Genomic DNA, 17,104 nt, shown 5'->3' on the forward strand with positions numbered 1-17,104 from the left:
CGGTTCAATTGTAGCCGAATCGAGTGAGCCTACATGGAAAACGCTCATACACGTAGGTTACCACTTCATTACTTGCTCGATTTTTGACTTTTCACTCACGCATTTTCTCCCACGACCGTATATGTGACAAGCACACCCTGCTTAAATAATTGATGAACTTTTTTTTTTCTAGTGAAGCCCTGCTGTACTGAGGCGAGGTCCCAGCAGCATTGATTGAGCAGGTCAGAGTGCCTCAGGATTTTCAGGGCTCCTTTACCTGATATTCTCTCTTTCTCTCCAGATCCATGAACCGGGGTTGGAGGGGAGGGTTAAAAACCCAGCCAGTCGGAAAGAAAAGTAGTTCACTTTCAGACCCAGATACAGCAAACGGTAGTAATGTGTTTAAGTGGTGCATTAAAACTAATTAAAAAAAGAGAGAGAGAGACAACTTTGGAATAAAAGACTGGAGGCACAGTTGTACCCCAGAAATGTGAAATTAAGAAAATCATACTGGAGGGGAAAATAACGAGGTCTGAGACACAGGAGGATGAAAAGAAATGGTGCAAGAGAGGATCTGGAGCTAGGGATGGAAAAGAGAGTGCGCGTGAGAGAGCGAGAGCCAGAGAGAGAAGGGAAAGTGCATAGCGCTCCATGGAGGCTCACTTGGGAGCGCAGGTGCCTGTCAGGGAATTGATTTCCATCCTCACTTCGGGGGTGGATTCCATTACCTGCGTGAAGCCTCTGCCATGCCTGGGCCGTGTGGAGAGCTCATCACTGTTAATCCAAAGCTAAAAGTTTACCTGCCATGCCTGTTTAACCCTGCAAACTGCAAGAGCCCTGGATGCAGAACCACAGTACCTCCAGTAAGCATTTCCGTTGGTCCATTGTCAAGTTTTAAAGAACTGTACAGCATTAAAATGCTGCATATCACATTTCATAGTAGTAACCAAATAGTTACTCCTCAAATGAACTCTTGCCTTGTTCATCATGAACAGCCTCTTTACATATGATCAGTGTGATCAACACTAGCAACTGGAGGTAGTGTATCTATATGGGTCCGATATCAGCAGAAAAGGCTGGATCGGACATCAAAGTGCAAAGAGCAATGGATTAGATCTGATCTTGTAAGAAATCTAACTCACACTGTGTGATGTGATGTTGTTAACCTGTTTTAAGTGAAGTGCTTCCATCAACAACAGCTCATTCTAAAAGGTAATGATTTGAATGATATTCAGAAGGTAAAATTGAATATAATTACAGGCCGACGCTCAAGATTTCAGCATCGGTATTGTAAGATAAGAAAAGTGGTATCTTGCTAGTTCTGTGCGTACTAGCAACTTATCTGGTTTCTTCTATTAGACTCACAGACTCAAGCTGCTTCTTGCTTCATGGTCTCTTCAAACCACACAACAGAAGTTGATGAAATCTAAGTTGAACGAAATCTAGAAATAGCCACTTCATTGTTCTCGCCAACACTTTAGCAGTCTAACTGGCCTCAACGGGAGTGCTTAAAGCTAAGTGTTCTGTCTTGACGTCACTACACACAATTACGGACTTTGAACTATATAATAGGTATAATAGTATAATATAATATAATAATAGTATAGTATAATATAGTATAAACGTATACCTATAATGGATATAGCTGCTCTGCACACTGTGTAAATCTTCTGGATGAATAGACCAATAGAAATGCTCTAAATTCCTAAGAAGCCAAGAATCATTTCTTTCATTGCCCAGTACTATTCAGGTGTGATTTACTAATAATTTAATTACATAATAAATTGCATATTAAATTACATTTGCAAATTTTACATTGACTTCCATTCAAAGTTCAAAACATTTTTGTCGTCTCCTGTAAAGGTTTTTCATTGGACAGCGATGATATATATTGTGGGTATCTCAGCACATAATGTGAGCCTGTAGAGCACCGGGCTGCCTCTGTGGATTTAACTCCTCCGTGTCTCGTGAAGTGCAAGAGGAAAGGCATGGTCACTTGATTTCCATCACCTGGCCTCAGCCGGTGACTGCACATGACATTTGCAGACGACTCAATGTAGGCTTGAACCTTGAAATATTAACAGTATTGCCATTTGCTTAGTAAATTGGATCACAGCCAGGACATACTGCGGCAACCACAGAGAATCAATGAAATGGAGCCCCTAAGTAGGCAGTTGAGTGCACATTTTAGAGTGAATGAAGACATGGAGAATGGTGTAGGGTTCATATTTTGCTTTCCGTCTCGCTTTTCAGTGTTTGTGTTGCACTTATTGCACTTATAGTACAGTCCTGGATATGTTGCTGTATTGTCTGTACCTTTTTATCTAGTATTAAAAAAGTACTGAAAAGCATTTTTGTGCATTTTATGTATTTATACATGGCAACAATTATGTGATTTACGATATACAGAAATAAAGAGGTAGAGATCAATTCCTGTTCTTTGCTTTTCATATTCTAAAGCATACACTTGAAAGCAATGAAGGACGCATGGCTATGCATACATATAAAATTGCTTATCTTTATAAGCAGTTCAGCATCACTGCTCATTCCTTTTTTCCAACAGCAGAACTGTGTACAGGTATGTTGCAGAACTATGTACTCTCTGCCATGTTAACCAGTACATGGAGGAGTTGAATCTCCTCAGCAACATTAGGCACATCAAAATCCTGATTATAAGATTCGCCCAATTTGGCAGAAAACCGCCTAATCTGGAAACACTGGTCCATAAACAGTCTGAGCGTTGCTCTTCGCCAGAGATGCTGCAAGCGAATTTTCAAACCAAACAACCTGGTGGATTACGGTTGCTGCATGTCCGTTTGGTGTCCATTGTTTGCACACGATTGTGGGACTGTTACAGTGCACTGAAAATTCGGCACTACGTTTTCGGACACCAGTACAGAATGTCTGAATCCTCAAAGTAATGAACTATACTGTACCAAATAGAGCACAGTTTCAGACATAGCGGACGTTTTAGAAGAATTGGTGTTTCCCCTTCTAGGCTCCCCCTACAGGCATGGAGTGTAATTCACTTTTTCTCCACTGACATAAATACAAATAGTGTCACACTTGAGCCCCTTTTTGTTGACAAGCTAAAAGATACAGAACCAGCAGCTTAAGAGAGAAGCTTGTGGACTTAAGCAGTAGAGTAACACACAAATTCCGCAGCATTACGCAATTTGCACTCCACTAAAGTTGCGTAGTTAAATAGCCAGCATTCCCAGCCTGTAGTGACAATGACAAAGCTGTCATGAAGCTGATATTTTAAGGTAAAAGTGTCACATAGTGTTGCTTGAACATCGTACTAAGACTAAGTTATAAGATTAAGTTACGTGGCTGACATTTTTAATAAGGCGTGGTCACATATCTTCGGGATTAGGCTTCTGTGGTTTCAATATTTTACTGAAAACTCCCCACTTATCTGCTTTCCGTCTTCTTGATTTGTGGCTCAGTAAGGCTCAGTAAAGTATAACAAGGCTAATGTGCATGGAGCAGTTTGCTTCAGTAGCCTGACATAAACTCTGCGTTAGTGATCTCCAAAATAAAGAGTATAAGCATGACATTTAGTTCAGTGTTCTTCAGTGGCCTTCCCAATTCCCTGGACTGGGATGTGGGATGTGGTGGAACAGGAGGATGCTATGTGAGTGTAGCATTCTGTATATTTCTCATTGTCTTTCCCTTGCAGTACACCCCCCTCAGCTCTCTAGGATTCTTATGCACAATGTTCGTTCCAGCCTGACATTTGACATCCACTTTGCCTTCTCGCTCGCTCGCTGCTCTCTGTCTCCCTCTGTCTCTCGCCCTCTGTGCTCTCACTGTAGCAGCAAGTCTTGAATCAGTGGTCAATTAGTCTCTGCCTGTAAGTTTCTCCGTTGAGCTGATGGAGATGGAGGCAGTCACAGGCTTCACCATGATGCCATTTTGCACTCCCCACCCCCTCTGGGTTCAGAGAAATGCAGCCTCATTCTGTTACTCAATTACCATACAGGAGCTGTAGGGGTTCGTTTTAGCAGCACTTTGAAGAAATGGACTTGAACCCTTAGAAGCCAAGAATAATTACTTTCATTGCCCTGGACTATTCAGGTGTGATTTATTAAGCATTTAATTGTACTATAAATTGCATATTAAATGACATTTGCAATTTACATCATAAACACCTAAAACTCCTGTGAATTTGATAATAAACCATTGATAGTTTGCACTCCCTGCACTTGATCTTACAAGCCTATTCTACAATTACATTTAAGGTATTTAGCAGACTCTCTTATCCAGAGCGACTTACAAAAGTGCTTCGCTGTTTTCTCAGAAAATATCCATAGCTAGTTTGTAAAGACTAGGATCCAAAAGATACCTTAGAAGCTTAGATACTTCTAAAAACAACTGAAGACAGCGAGCGACTCTACCGTTAGGACACCCAGGGAAAGTTCGTTCCACCACTTCGGTGCCAGGACAGAAAAAAGCCTGGACACTTGTCTTCCATGGATCTTAAGGGATGGCAGGTCAAGCCGAGCCGTACTTGAAGCTCGAAGAGCTATTGGTACTAATCAGCTATTGACAATTGCCATCAATTCTGGAGGGGCTGGTCCATTCTTGGCTTTGTAGGCCAGCGCCAGTGTTTTGAATGTGATGCTGGCAGCTACAGGAAGCCAGTAATCTATGCAGCCTGTTTCTGTTCCTTTTACTGTAATTTCTATTTACAGCATAATACACTAATTGTGAAAAAGGGAAGTTTGCTTTAGTTTAACTTTGTATTTAAATTAGGGCTGGACGATATTGCAAAAATACTATACCATGATATTTAAAAACTTTTATCGTGATACACAATATTTATCACGAGACATGTAATTACAGACTTAAAACATAATGAATACAGTGATTTATACTCAACATCTGCTGCTCTTCATCCAATGAAACCAGTCTAATTACACTGTCTATAATGAAACCTGCAGCTGATCAGTGTATCTTAAGCACTAATATATTATCACGATAACAAAATATATCACGATAACGGAACATAACAGAACGGTGTTTAGTGTGTAAGAATAAGATGAATGAAGAAAAGAATACTAAAAGAACTGCAGATTAAGACCTAAATGCTCTTTAATAGAGACTAACAAAACTGCAAGGAATGCAAGGAAGCTCCACCCTCAAATTCCAACATGGATGAGAGCAACCACGCCCCATTTGGGAAGAAAATTAACCCAATCGTGTTGCTGCCGCCAAATTAAAAAATACTAGTGTCAGCATGCCTAAAAGCTGTCCAACAATAAAAACTGACCCTAGTTTACGATTTTCTTTCCCAAAGAGCAAAGAACAGCAAAAGAGGAGATCTAAAGGTTCCAGCCATCCACAGAGTGAATGAAAATGGTAAACTGTGGGACTCATTCAGTTAATAAGTCCAAGAACTGATGCTGCACAAAAAGAGCAGAACATGGAACGTAGTGAAAAGCCAGGGAAATGGGATGTACCAGTTCAATTCAGGTCCGGGTCTTTGTTCTACAGGAAGTGATCTGGCTGCAGTGTTTTAAAGGAGCTGGAAGCTGATTGGTCAGGGAGGACTGGATTATAAGATATTAAGCACATTATAAAACTGTCTCTACTAAACTAAATCAATCAGTCTAGAATGTCTCATTATAGAAATTGTTACTGAAATTAAAGGGTTTTACTTTAGTATTAATCTGTATCTGCTGATTCTCAGCATTAAGAGTCTCAAATTCAGTCAAGGGGTAAAATAAGCTGGTCGGGACATCCCTAGTTACTTTCCTAGTGTAATTTGCATGTAACTGCTATTTAGTGTAAAATCCATCTAGGGAGGCAAAATTGATCAGATTGTGTGAATATGAATTTTTCTGAGCATACCGTGGATATTGTCAGTGCATAAAGATATAAAGATATTGTCAGTGCCCACCTGTTTCATTACAAAGAGTCTGATAACTCCTGTTTCATTGGATGTGCAGCAGATTTTGAGTAAAGTCACTAAGTGGGAAATGTTTGCTTAGCAGTTTTTCAAATCTGCTGCTGCTGGTGCATTTTGTCTGCAATCAATATTGAGATACATATTGCTTTAAATATTATCATAGATACCATTTCTACAGCAAGCTATTGCATTTAAAGAATGCAGTAGATTATTATAGAGCCTGAGGCCAAACATCTGACTTGCTTTTTGTTTTTGTTTTTAATGTCAAGAAATGACTCAGATATGACACAGATGTAAATAATGATTTTACCTTTGGCTAAACAATGCTATATAAGTAGTAGGACTGGGCGATATGTTACAAATATTATCCGATATTTGAAGACATTTTCACGATATGCAATATTTATCACGGTACATGTGATCGCAGACAAAGTAGAACACCAGTGACAGTGATTGATTACACATACATATATCATATCATATATAATGATTAATAACAAAAAAATGAAAGAATTTAATTAATTATGATTACAAAAATGATTAATGATTCCCTACAAAAATGGGATGTATTACAATTAATTACAGTAAATAATGTGAGTCATTACAAATGAATATAAATACTAACATGATTAGGTATGATTAACTACAGAAAATAATATCAATAATTGTGATTAAATACAGAAATCACAGCCCATCTCTAACAAACAATAACTCCTCTTAACCATCACATTTCTACTCTTTTTTGTAAACACAGACAGTATAGGGTAATGATTAAAGATGTAAATTCTGTACTTTGGACAGAATGTCTTTGGTTTCTTCGGTGAGACAAAAGTGAGTAAAAACTAATACCAGCTTACAGCATGCTTTTGATTTTGCAGTGGTAACTGCAATTTGGAAGGGGTCAAAGCAGCATTTGGCAGCCTAACCGTGAAGAACTAAAAACGATTCCCCTTCACCTTTAATGAGAAAGAGAGAGAAGTTTTCTTTTGTCTTCATTGTCTCCCATTTTCTGCTCAGCCTAAAAGGAATGGTTGCTCCAGTTTCCAGCTGTAGTGCAATTACTTATAATGAGCAGTCCTTGACCATGCTTGGATAATCACATAGGCTATGTGTCACTTTATTGTCCTGACTTAATAGCATATTTAGGTTTTCAGGGTTTTTAGAAGTAAGACGAGTTCTAATGTGCATTGATCATTAAGCACTTTGTGTGATTTCCTGTGTAATCAGGTGTTCCAGCCGCCCCAGTTGTTTGTGGCTTTTATCATGAGTGTCACTCTTTCATGTCATTTCATGTCTCCCCACATTAGCCCTTTCCCTTTTGGGTCATCGTCCTCGTTTTTGCCATCACAGTGAAATCCCTCTTCTGAAGTGAAGCCAAACTGGGTCACCTACATTATCTGGCTGCTCAGTGTCAGACAGATTTTTGATCAGACGAGGCCTCGCCTGCAGCCGTCCAATTTCACCGCAATTTAGCACGCACTCGCACCTCCGGCGCGTCTGTTTTAAATGAATCTGAAGGGTCAGCCGCCGTAACGCACGTCCTGTTACGTGAGTCAGGGTGATGGCGCCCTGCTGAGCTGCTGCCATGGCCTCCTGTAGCCATGCCAACGTCAAATTGCTCTCTCCAGACCTCCCTGAATGTGCAGTCATTACTTCTTTTTTTTAAACCAATCGATGAAAGGTCTCGCAATAATCATTTATCTGACACGGGGGAAAGGACATGAAAGTCATTAATGTTAAAAGCACTTAAAAGTACGTTTGGACTTTTTTATGTTCATGATAGTGTTCTGTACTCAGAGATCTGGGATCATATTTCTTCCAGCTTTCTTTTTCCTAGCTGCTGCAGAAAGCTAGGATTCTGGTGACTGGAAATTAGAAGTGGAAATCACTATGATACATTGTGTGTCCAAAACTTTAAAGACGTCCAGGCAATATGTCTTCTTATATTGGCCCCATTTTGCAGGAGTTACAACCTCTACTCTTTTGGGATCAATTTCATTGCAGTCTGCCTCCAGCTGATGCTTAACATTGGGCATTTTTTTGCCTTAAGCCTATGTGTAGCTGTTTCAGAGCATCTTAGTCTACTAGTGATGCTCCCTTTTTGGACATTATACAAGTTCTGCGTGCATAACTGAACACCTGTATCAGTAATAGAAGCTCCTTAACGTACAATCACTTAACATAAAAATATTACAGATTAAAAATATAACATATATATCAGATATATGAGTTTATATTATTATATATGAGTTTATATTATTATATTAATAAATTATTCAGTAATTCCTATTAATTACTCAAAAACTGCTATGAAACTAACATGCAACTTATGCAACCCAAATACAGGCCATCAGGCTTAATGACATAATGAATACAATAAATTATTAACACCTTCTAACTAGAGCTGGGCGATATGGAAAAAATGTATATCACAATATTTAAAGACATTTTTACGCTGTATGATATTTATCACAATATTTCGTCATGGGGACAAAATGCACCAGCAGCGTAAAGTTTTAAAAAACTGCAATCCAAATACTTTCCCATACTGAGTCCCGTGATTTTTACTCAAAATATGCTGCACGCCATTGAAATAAATAGGACTGATTACACTCTTTGTAATGAAATGTGCAGATGATCGATGCTCTTTAAGCACTAATGATATCCATGATACACCCATAAAGCATATTGTGTACCACGATAACAAAAGTTATCACGATACAATAAAATATTGTCATATTGCACCACCTCTACATCTAACTTATTTTTTTAGTCGAATCCTTCAAACAGTCCTTATTTCCAGACTGAAGCTGCTGCTTCTGCGCCGTATGTTGCTATGATACGGTCCGAGATTGTCTCCTTGTGACCCAGTCCTTTCCTCCTACCATAGTCCTCTTCTTGCTATAAGTGTTATAAGTGGAGTAGGAGTTGGAACCATTGCCTGTATATATAATAATACATACATAATTGACATTCTGAGCTAGTTTATTTTACTTAGGACTCTCAAAATAATTAAAATGTGTTATTATACACATCAGGGAAATAATGTGTGTAATGATGAATTACTAAATCATGATAAAATGCACTGCTTTCTAAATTGGAAGCAACTTTCTTTGGGGTTAAAATGAATCACATACCACATATAACTGAGTAATTATAATTAACTACAGAAAACAGTGTAATTTATTGTGATTACATACAGTGATTCATGGTTTCCATACATAAATATGATTAATCACAGGAAATAATGTGATTTCACTATAAATACATATACATACTAATGTGATTAATCAAAAATAATTCTAAAAATGTATTGTTTGTAAATGTAATTAATTAAGATTATAGAAAATGATTCATGATTCCCAACAAAAAAATTAATTTATTACAATTAAGGACAGGAAATAATGTGATTAATTACAAATAAATGCATACTAGCATGATTAGTTATGATTAACTACAGAAAGTAATATAATTAAGTACAGAAATATGATACCTTTAAATTGTGATTACAGAAAGTAATGTGATTCTGGTTTACTACAAAAAAACGTATTGTGATTAACTGACTAAATAATGTAATTGATCATGATCAGATATCAATAATGTGATAATCATGATTGAATATTCTAAATATTTCATCATGTAAAGTACACAGAATGAATAAAATTAAATAATAAACCATTGATTCTTGGCCCTCCATGTTTCATGTAATCATGATACTATGTCCTTTTTTTGCCCACCCCTCCCAGGAATCCTGCTCACCCCAAAGCTTTAGCAGAGCAGGCAGCTTACCCTTTGAGCAAACAGAAAAAGACATTAACAGCGTCTTTTATGGGCCTCGGAAGACAAATTGTATGTAAGACAAATTGCATGTAAGATAAATGGTATTGATCTGAGTCTAGGCCCATCCATTGCTGGCTCCCTGCTGCAGTGGGAGAGAAAAATGTGGCTATCGGAGGAAAAATGGCACAAGAACAACTGTGGCTTAGGTACAGCAGAATATCTTTTGCATTTGGTTGCACAGCTTTTTAGTTTATTCACTGGTAATACAGAGTCTTCTGTAAGGGGCTATGGCAGTTGCATGGTGGTTGGTGGGGTCAGAACTAAGAAAAAAAAAAGAAAAATCAGGTACATATTTCCATGTTTCCATAACCTGCAAGCCTGAAGGTATATGAAATCAATAGATAGATAGATAGATAGATAGATCACTTTATTTATCCCACAGGGAAAGTCAGTTTTTACAGCAGCAAAATCAAACAAGAGAGCAGCATAATAAAGGCACTTAGTAGTAATAGTAGTAATAGAACTTGAATTAGGTACAAAATGTGCTTAAAAAAAGTCCTGGCCAAGTCAGCGTCAGAATCCCATTGAGATGTTGTGGCAAGACTTTAAATAAGCAGTTTGTGCTAGAAAACCTTCCTCTGGAACCAAGTTTCAACCATTCTACAGAGAAGAGTGGGCCAACAGTCCTTCACTGCGGGGTAAAAGAGTTTTGAATAAATCTTTGTCTTCAATAAATGGAATGATCACTTTAAAAAGCTGCATTGTGTGAATACTCATGTTGCCTTTAGCTCATATTTATATTAGTTGGATGTTCTAAAACATTTAAATGTGACACTTATGCAAAAACAGAATTAGGCACAGCACTGTTTTTTTTAGTTTTTTTTTTTACATTTTTTAAAAAAGACCCCCACCCACTTGTTAGTGCTCTCCCCCAATCACATGTAATGCTCCCGAAACTGGAAGGGTAAGGGCTGACACATGCATCCTACAACACCTGCACAACCAGCCAATGCATCTTTTCCAACTGCTCCCAATGCACTGTAGCCAGGCAACCAACATACTTGGAGGAAAGTGCTGGAGAAAAGCCCCGTGCCAGCCGTCATCAAAACTGAAGTGATGTGGGGAGAGAGAGCAAGACCAGTTGTGCTCTCATGGGCTCCGGCTGCTGATGTCAGGCAGAATGACCCATGTCTGTACATATACTGTATCTTTGAGATTTTGTTTATACCCTGAACAGTACAGCTTAATTAATTGAATTTTGATTTTAAATGTAAGCTTATGTATAAAAAAACAGACTTTTGCTATTTTGTTTTCTCTTACAAAATCAAATATTTTTCAGTTCACAGTTTTTTAGCTAGTTCCTCTGGCTAATTTAGCTAATGTATAAGCTAAGGTAATCAGTTAACTTGAGCAGGCAGTAAACCTTGTGAAACCTTGACAATCTGACATTATTTCTTGCTAGACAAATAACCTAAAGTAGCATAAAGTAATTGTTTGAGTATTAACAGATGATTTGCTCATTTCTTTATTAATACATTTACCATTTCTATTTTTTTTACTTTTGAAGTGAATTAGCACTACAGATCCCCCCCAATCCCTACCATTGTTGTACAAGTGCAGTGTGTGCTGTGCTATGACTGCTGTGACCGTGTGCACATGTGGACACGCTCAGACACACACACACACGAACAACCACTCCATTGCACATGGTTGCACAAATCGAGACAAGCAGTATAGAAACAGTGGCACTCAGAGACCAAGCATTACCTATAAGCTCCAGTGAGCGTTAGAGCTTTGGGATGCCTGCATTCAGGGCTTCAGAATGACCCAGTAGTGGATGAAATTTACAGACGTAATGATTTTCTCTCTCTGCCTATGCGTTTTAAGTGCTCTATTTCACATGTGAATGGACAGTGTAATCAGGTTTCTGCTGTAAAGTGCCTCACCTCTGTCTTTTCACAGCTCCGCTGCGTTGATCCATGGTATATGAACTGTATTCTTGGCGTTAAAGAAAACAGCTACTCAGCTGTCTTTGGGGACATAGTTATGTTATGGCCTGAAATACTACAAAAGCCATGTGAAATAACCTTCATGTAATCGTATGTCACATTATTACACATAACAATATAATTGTCATGTAATAACAGACCTTTTTTTTTTTTCTTTTGCAGATATTCCGGAGAGCTGACAAGGATGGTAAGTGACAAATAAACAGTACAGTAACATTCCCAGTCATTTCTATGTGTGTATTGTGTCTGAAAATGTAGGCTACCTATATAGCAACCTATTGACATAGCTGATCATCAGTAAAAAGATATATTGTGATATTGTAATATTTAACACACCCGATATTGCTATCACGCACACCGTCACTGTAGTTTCTGGTCACTGTGATCCAATGCTTCATTTGATGTTTGTACAGCTTGAAGAAAACATATTACTCAATTACACAATGCCAGTAATGACACAATGCCAGGTTAATTCAGTCAGTACAATAATAAAGACTACATTTCAAAGACAAAGATCCACATAAATGTAAAGCCACCAGCATTATTACAATTATGTATGCATGTATGTATACATATATACTTGTATTACACTATTGAATATAATACACCAGATTGGAGGACAAGCATTCAAAATGTTAGTACTAGGGATGTCCCGATCAAGTTATTTTGCTCCCCCCCAATCGAATCTGAGTCTGTTAATGTTCAGTATCAGCTGATACCAATCTTATCATATATTCGTGTTTGTATAAATAATACAGCCACACAGTTTAGATAAGATGTGCTGCTGATTAATACTGAAGTAAAATCACTTTACTTTCGGTAACGGTTTTTAGTAGAGACCTTTTCTTAAAATGACTGTTTTATAACGTGTTTAATATCTTATAATCCAGTCTGACTTTCCTCCCGGACCATTTAGCCACCAGTTCCTTTAAAACACTGTAATGTGTGTGCATGCGTTTAGTGGTACACACTTTGGACGGATATCCGTTTGTCTGTTTGTCGACTACTGACATGACATTTTATAGTGGTATAGGGGCATGAAGTCGCTATAATTTGGGTTTCTATACTGTGTGTTGGAACGTGCTGTTTAGCGCTGCTTTAAAAACTGAGAAAGGTGTGTGGTTCTCCCGTTGGTAAAACAGAGGGTTTCTGTAATAGTTTTATGAAGTTTCAGATTTTATGTTCTGTTTTCCTTGTCCCACTGTAAAACAGCTCCACACTGCAGACTCTTAACTCTTTTATTTACCTTCTGAGAACACTTCTCACTGCTGCTGGCTGGGCCATAATGTCCATTACTGGTGCCAACCAGGCCATCAGATGGCGCCCTGAACGCCATGGTTAAAACAAATACTCTGAACTGGACTGGATTGGCTCTGATCCCAATCCACTGGATCGGATTTGAACATCCCTAGTTAGTAATATTATTCTGCTATTTGTTAAATATTCATGCTGAATTCTATTGTGTAAAGATTTCAGTGCTTCAAAATGTAGTAGAAAGCCTTCCCTGGACAGTAGAGACTCCAACAAAAGCACTTGATTTCCTTGATTTCAGAAGAAACGATGATTGAGCAGGAATCCCAATACTTTTGTCCATAGAGTGTATCCCTAAGATGACAATGATATTTCCAGTAGATTGTTTTGTGAAGCACCTTGCTAGGAGCATAACTGGTATGTTCGCTAAGAACTCTACTATCTGCATAGGTGAAGTAGCCAATTGATAGTAAATATTGGGTGGAGTTTTCCTGGTGCTTTTAGAATGCCATTATGGAGCTATATGCACACGCTAACCAATCAATGCCTTATCAGCAAATGGAGTTCTACACTGCATTAGTTAAATGCCATACTTAAGAGGTGAGATTTGTTAGCTGCGACATATTCACAACACTACACTAAGCAGTGTAACCACTAGCTCTGCCGTTTTCCTCTTCACGGAAGCCTGAGAGCCTTTTAACACAATTGAAGAAGAGTAACAAGTCAAGGCTTCAGAAAACCGCCATGTCATTCTGGCCTAAATGGTTGTTTGTGTTGTAGCCCAGATGGCTGTGTTTTTCTACCGTCTTAAGCAGGCCAACGCTTTTGGAAAGGCAGAACTGTCCACAGAGCTCCTTTGTGTTTTTTGAGGAAGAACACAGCAGAAACCTTCTTTCATTACTTCTGACATACCTGGTGGAGTTTTCTGACTGAACTGGTGTTCTGGACTCTTTCCAGAGCCCCTGCCTTTGTTGCATTAGTTCTGCTAAAAGGACGAGGGGGTGAGTGACAGCTAGGGAGGTACAAAATATTACATTTGCAGAGAAAAAGAAAAAAAAAAGCTGCCTGCCTTGTGCCTGTGCTGTTGACATTACGATGGTAAGTGATTCACCTTATTGTTGCTCTTCTCAGGCTTTCTTTCATTCTTCATGTAGATCCAAGCTCCCCCATAATTTCACTGTGGGATATGTTTTATGCTAATTGGCCCTACAATTGTAAATTGCATTCGATAATTGATTTTAGATAAATCTCATTATGCAAATGAAGCTTTTTAGTCTCATGCATATTCTGCGTTCTTTCAGATCGGTCATCATTAGAGCGAGGCACTGTGGCAGGTTATAAACTCTTTAAAGCGTTCATGGGGAAATACATTTCATGCATTATTACTGTAATTCGGGGATTATGGCGAATGAGAGACTCTCAGCATGGTGCATGGCTCCCAGAGGGCTCCAGAGCCGTTTGTCTGTCATTGTCACCACACAGTGTCAAAGTCAATCTCTCAGGACTTTGATTCATCTGTGCTGGCATTTATGTATGAATCTTTGGAGTCGGATGAAACACGACTACAAAGCCCTTTTTTGTTGTTTGCCATTCTTTCACCAGCAGAAGCAGAACCCAAAACATTGAAAAAATAAAAATACATAAAATCCATGCTGTGACACCAAGCAAGACCTCTGCATTTGGGAAACCTTTTGGACTCCATACGAATATCGGAAGGAAAAGTGATGCATCTTGTTTAAAGGGAATTGTTGCTATTTGATGTGTGGTGCTACTGCACGGTTATTTTTAAACCTCTCTCCTGGGAGCGACTCGATGGTGGTTTTAATGAGATCGAGAGAGAGAGAGAGAGAGAGGGCTAGGGGGCTGCAGGGAGATGGGTACCTGGCTGTGCCAGACATTGGCTTTCTATCACAGTGGCCACAAGAAGGGGCCCTGGCTCAGCAATTTAAGTTTGTCCCCAACTTTTAGAAGCAAAATCATTCAGCTCCAGTGTTATTTACCATCTTTTGTCTCAAACTGTGTGAAAGTGATGGCCTGTGGAATGGAATTTCATATCCTGGTGACCCATTCTGTTAAGCAAAAGCCTGTGCTGTGCTGCCATGTCCTTCCACTTTGCTCCCTGTGCACATTGTGAGAGCGGTGCGCTAAACACAAAAAAGAGAACTGAATGCGAGTGATATATGGGTCATATATTACCTGTGAATTGTTGGCTGGAGCATTAGGGTCATGCTGGGAGAGTCCTTGTTGCACTCTTCAAAAAAGAAATCATATTTGGCAGCTTCTGCTTAAGGAATTCTGCATTTTTATACATTTTTAGAAATATGTGTCCTCTGTTGCTACAGATGCTATTCCTGCATGTAAAGTTGCCAACAGTAATTCATATTGGTTATCGCTTGCTCTGATGGCATTCTACGATTCTACAAAAAAAACAAAAAACAAATAAAAAACATTTATATACAAAAAGAGAGTGGAAGAGCCCCTGTATAATAGTGTGTTCTTCTCTTCAGAAGACTTATGTAAATCTAAAACAAGAAAAATGCAAATAGTCTAGGTGTAATAAATAATAAGAACAACAAAAATTCATATTACTATAACAGTGCCAAAAACAACAGAAGAAGAAGAGCACTGACCTGGTTCCTAGTATCAAGTCCAGCATTGGCAGATGTCAGTACCAGCTTCCTTGTATAAAGAATCAGCGGTGTTCTGACCACTGTACCAAACCACGCTATAAGTAGGCAAAACCAACACAGTACTTCTGGTAATCAGGTAATCGGAGAGGTCAGATGACCAGAGCTCGCTCTTCTAGGTATAAATAGGTCAGACTGGTGCCAAACTTATAGCGGCTTCTAGAGGTTGCTGCACATAAAGCATGCTAATATCACTGGTTATGACCCATCGCAGCATTAGTGCTTTTAACTTTTCAGGTTAGACAAAATTCACAGACCTAAACACTAAGCACACATCTGAAGAGAAAATATAGGCTCACTGTTTTACCAGTAAGACTCGAGAAAACTAGCTAATCGCTAACCCAGCTACAATCTCTTCAGCTACCAACACACCACTCTGTGAGGACACAATAAAAAGACAGCAACACTATCTGAAAGTTTGTTACAGTGCTAAAACTGGTATAATATATGGCTTTGACTAGCTGTCATCTTGTTTTTATCTTTTTCTTACAGGCAAAATTACAGGGTTGTAAAATAGACTTGTTAAACAACATCTGAGCCTTTTTCGACCCAATCAATGTCACCTACTTACTGTTTATATGCAAGGAACAACTTCAAATATTCCCTAAACACTTTTAGATTTTGTGCCGTTTAATGTCGCTACAAACACAAGTAGTATTGATTTTTTTAGAATCTGATCTAAATATTAGAGCAGCATTATGCGAGAATTGGCATTCTTGCTCTTGGCTCCCCCTACAGTCGGGAGGTGTAATTCATGCTTTGAGCCACCCCAAAAGGAAACGCTTTATACACACATTTCTGGACAAACAAAAGGGTAAAGAGCCGTCACTGAAAGTGAGATAAGCATGTGGACTGACACAGTAGAATAATACAACAGAGTTACATTGTGCAGTTAATAGTGCACCGAGCTTAAAGTCACAATAACAGAGGTTTCTCCCTATAACAGCTCATATGCTGCATATTGTTGCTTTAACCTGAAACAGACATTCTTAAAGGTAAATAAAGGTGCTTCAAATAGCGCAGATTGCAGAACCACTTTAGTTTTTTATAAAGGACAACATTTGTAATAGTTTTGTAATTGAGTGTAAGGAATCTTGGAAGGGACTGTTCTTTAAAGGGTTCTTCATCCTGTTAGAAAACTCCTGTGCAGAACTAGAGAAGCAAACACATCTAAACTGAGCGTAGAAGTAAATTGGAAGTGCCATGTCCTCTTTTGGAACCCAGAGAGGAAGAACTCATTTGGTTAAGGAGGGAGCAGGGGTGACGTGCTCCTTTGGCCCTGGAGCTTTTATCCTGGAGAATTCTGGCAGGGGGTGCCACAGCGTTTGGTGATTAGAGCAGGTCAAAGTGTGCAGAGCTAGCGTGGCTGTTGACAGTGCAGGTGCGGTGGCAGTGCCCTGTGTGACCCAGCGGCTCACCCTCATTCACTACACCCGCTTCAGTACTAGACCTGCTATAATGGAGCTGTTGCGTAAGAGAGAGAG

General features: G+C 38.9%; 1 protein-coding gene across 2 annotated transcripts in view; it reads left to right on the plus strand.

Annotated features, from left to right (window-relative positions):
* The window catches only part of necab2 (N-terminal EF-hand calcium binding protein 2), a 135,016-nt gene that overhangs the window by 1,097 nt on the left and 116,815 nt on the right, over window positions 1-17,104 (plus strand). For both annotated transcript variants that reach the window (XM_072695520.1, XM_072695519.1), the window contains exon 2: window positions 11,845-11,869. In XM_072695520.1, coding sequence (XP_072551621.1) covers window positions 11,845-11,869 — 25 coding nt within the window. The remainder of the gene's footprint in view (window positions 1-11,844; window positions 11,870-17,104) is intronic.

The sequence above is a fragment of the Salminus brasiliensis genome, chromosome 13 (assembly GCF_030463535.1).
Source record: "Salminus brasiliensis chromosome 13, fSalBra1.hap2, whole genome shotgun sequence".
Lineage (NCBI taxonomy): Eukaryota > Metazoa > Chordata > Actinopteri > Characiformes > Bryconidae > Salminus > Salminus brasiliensis.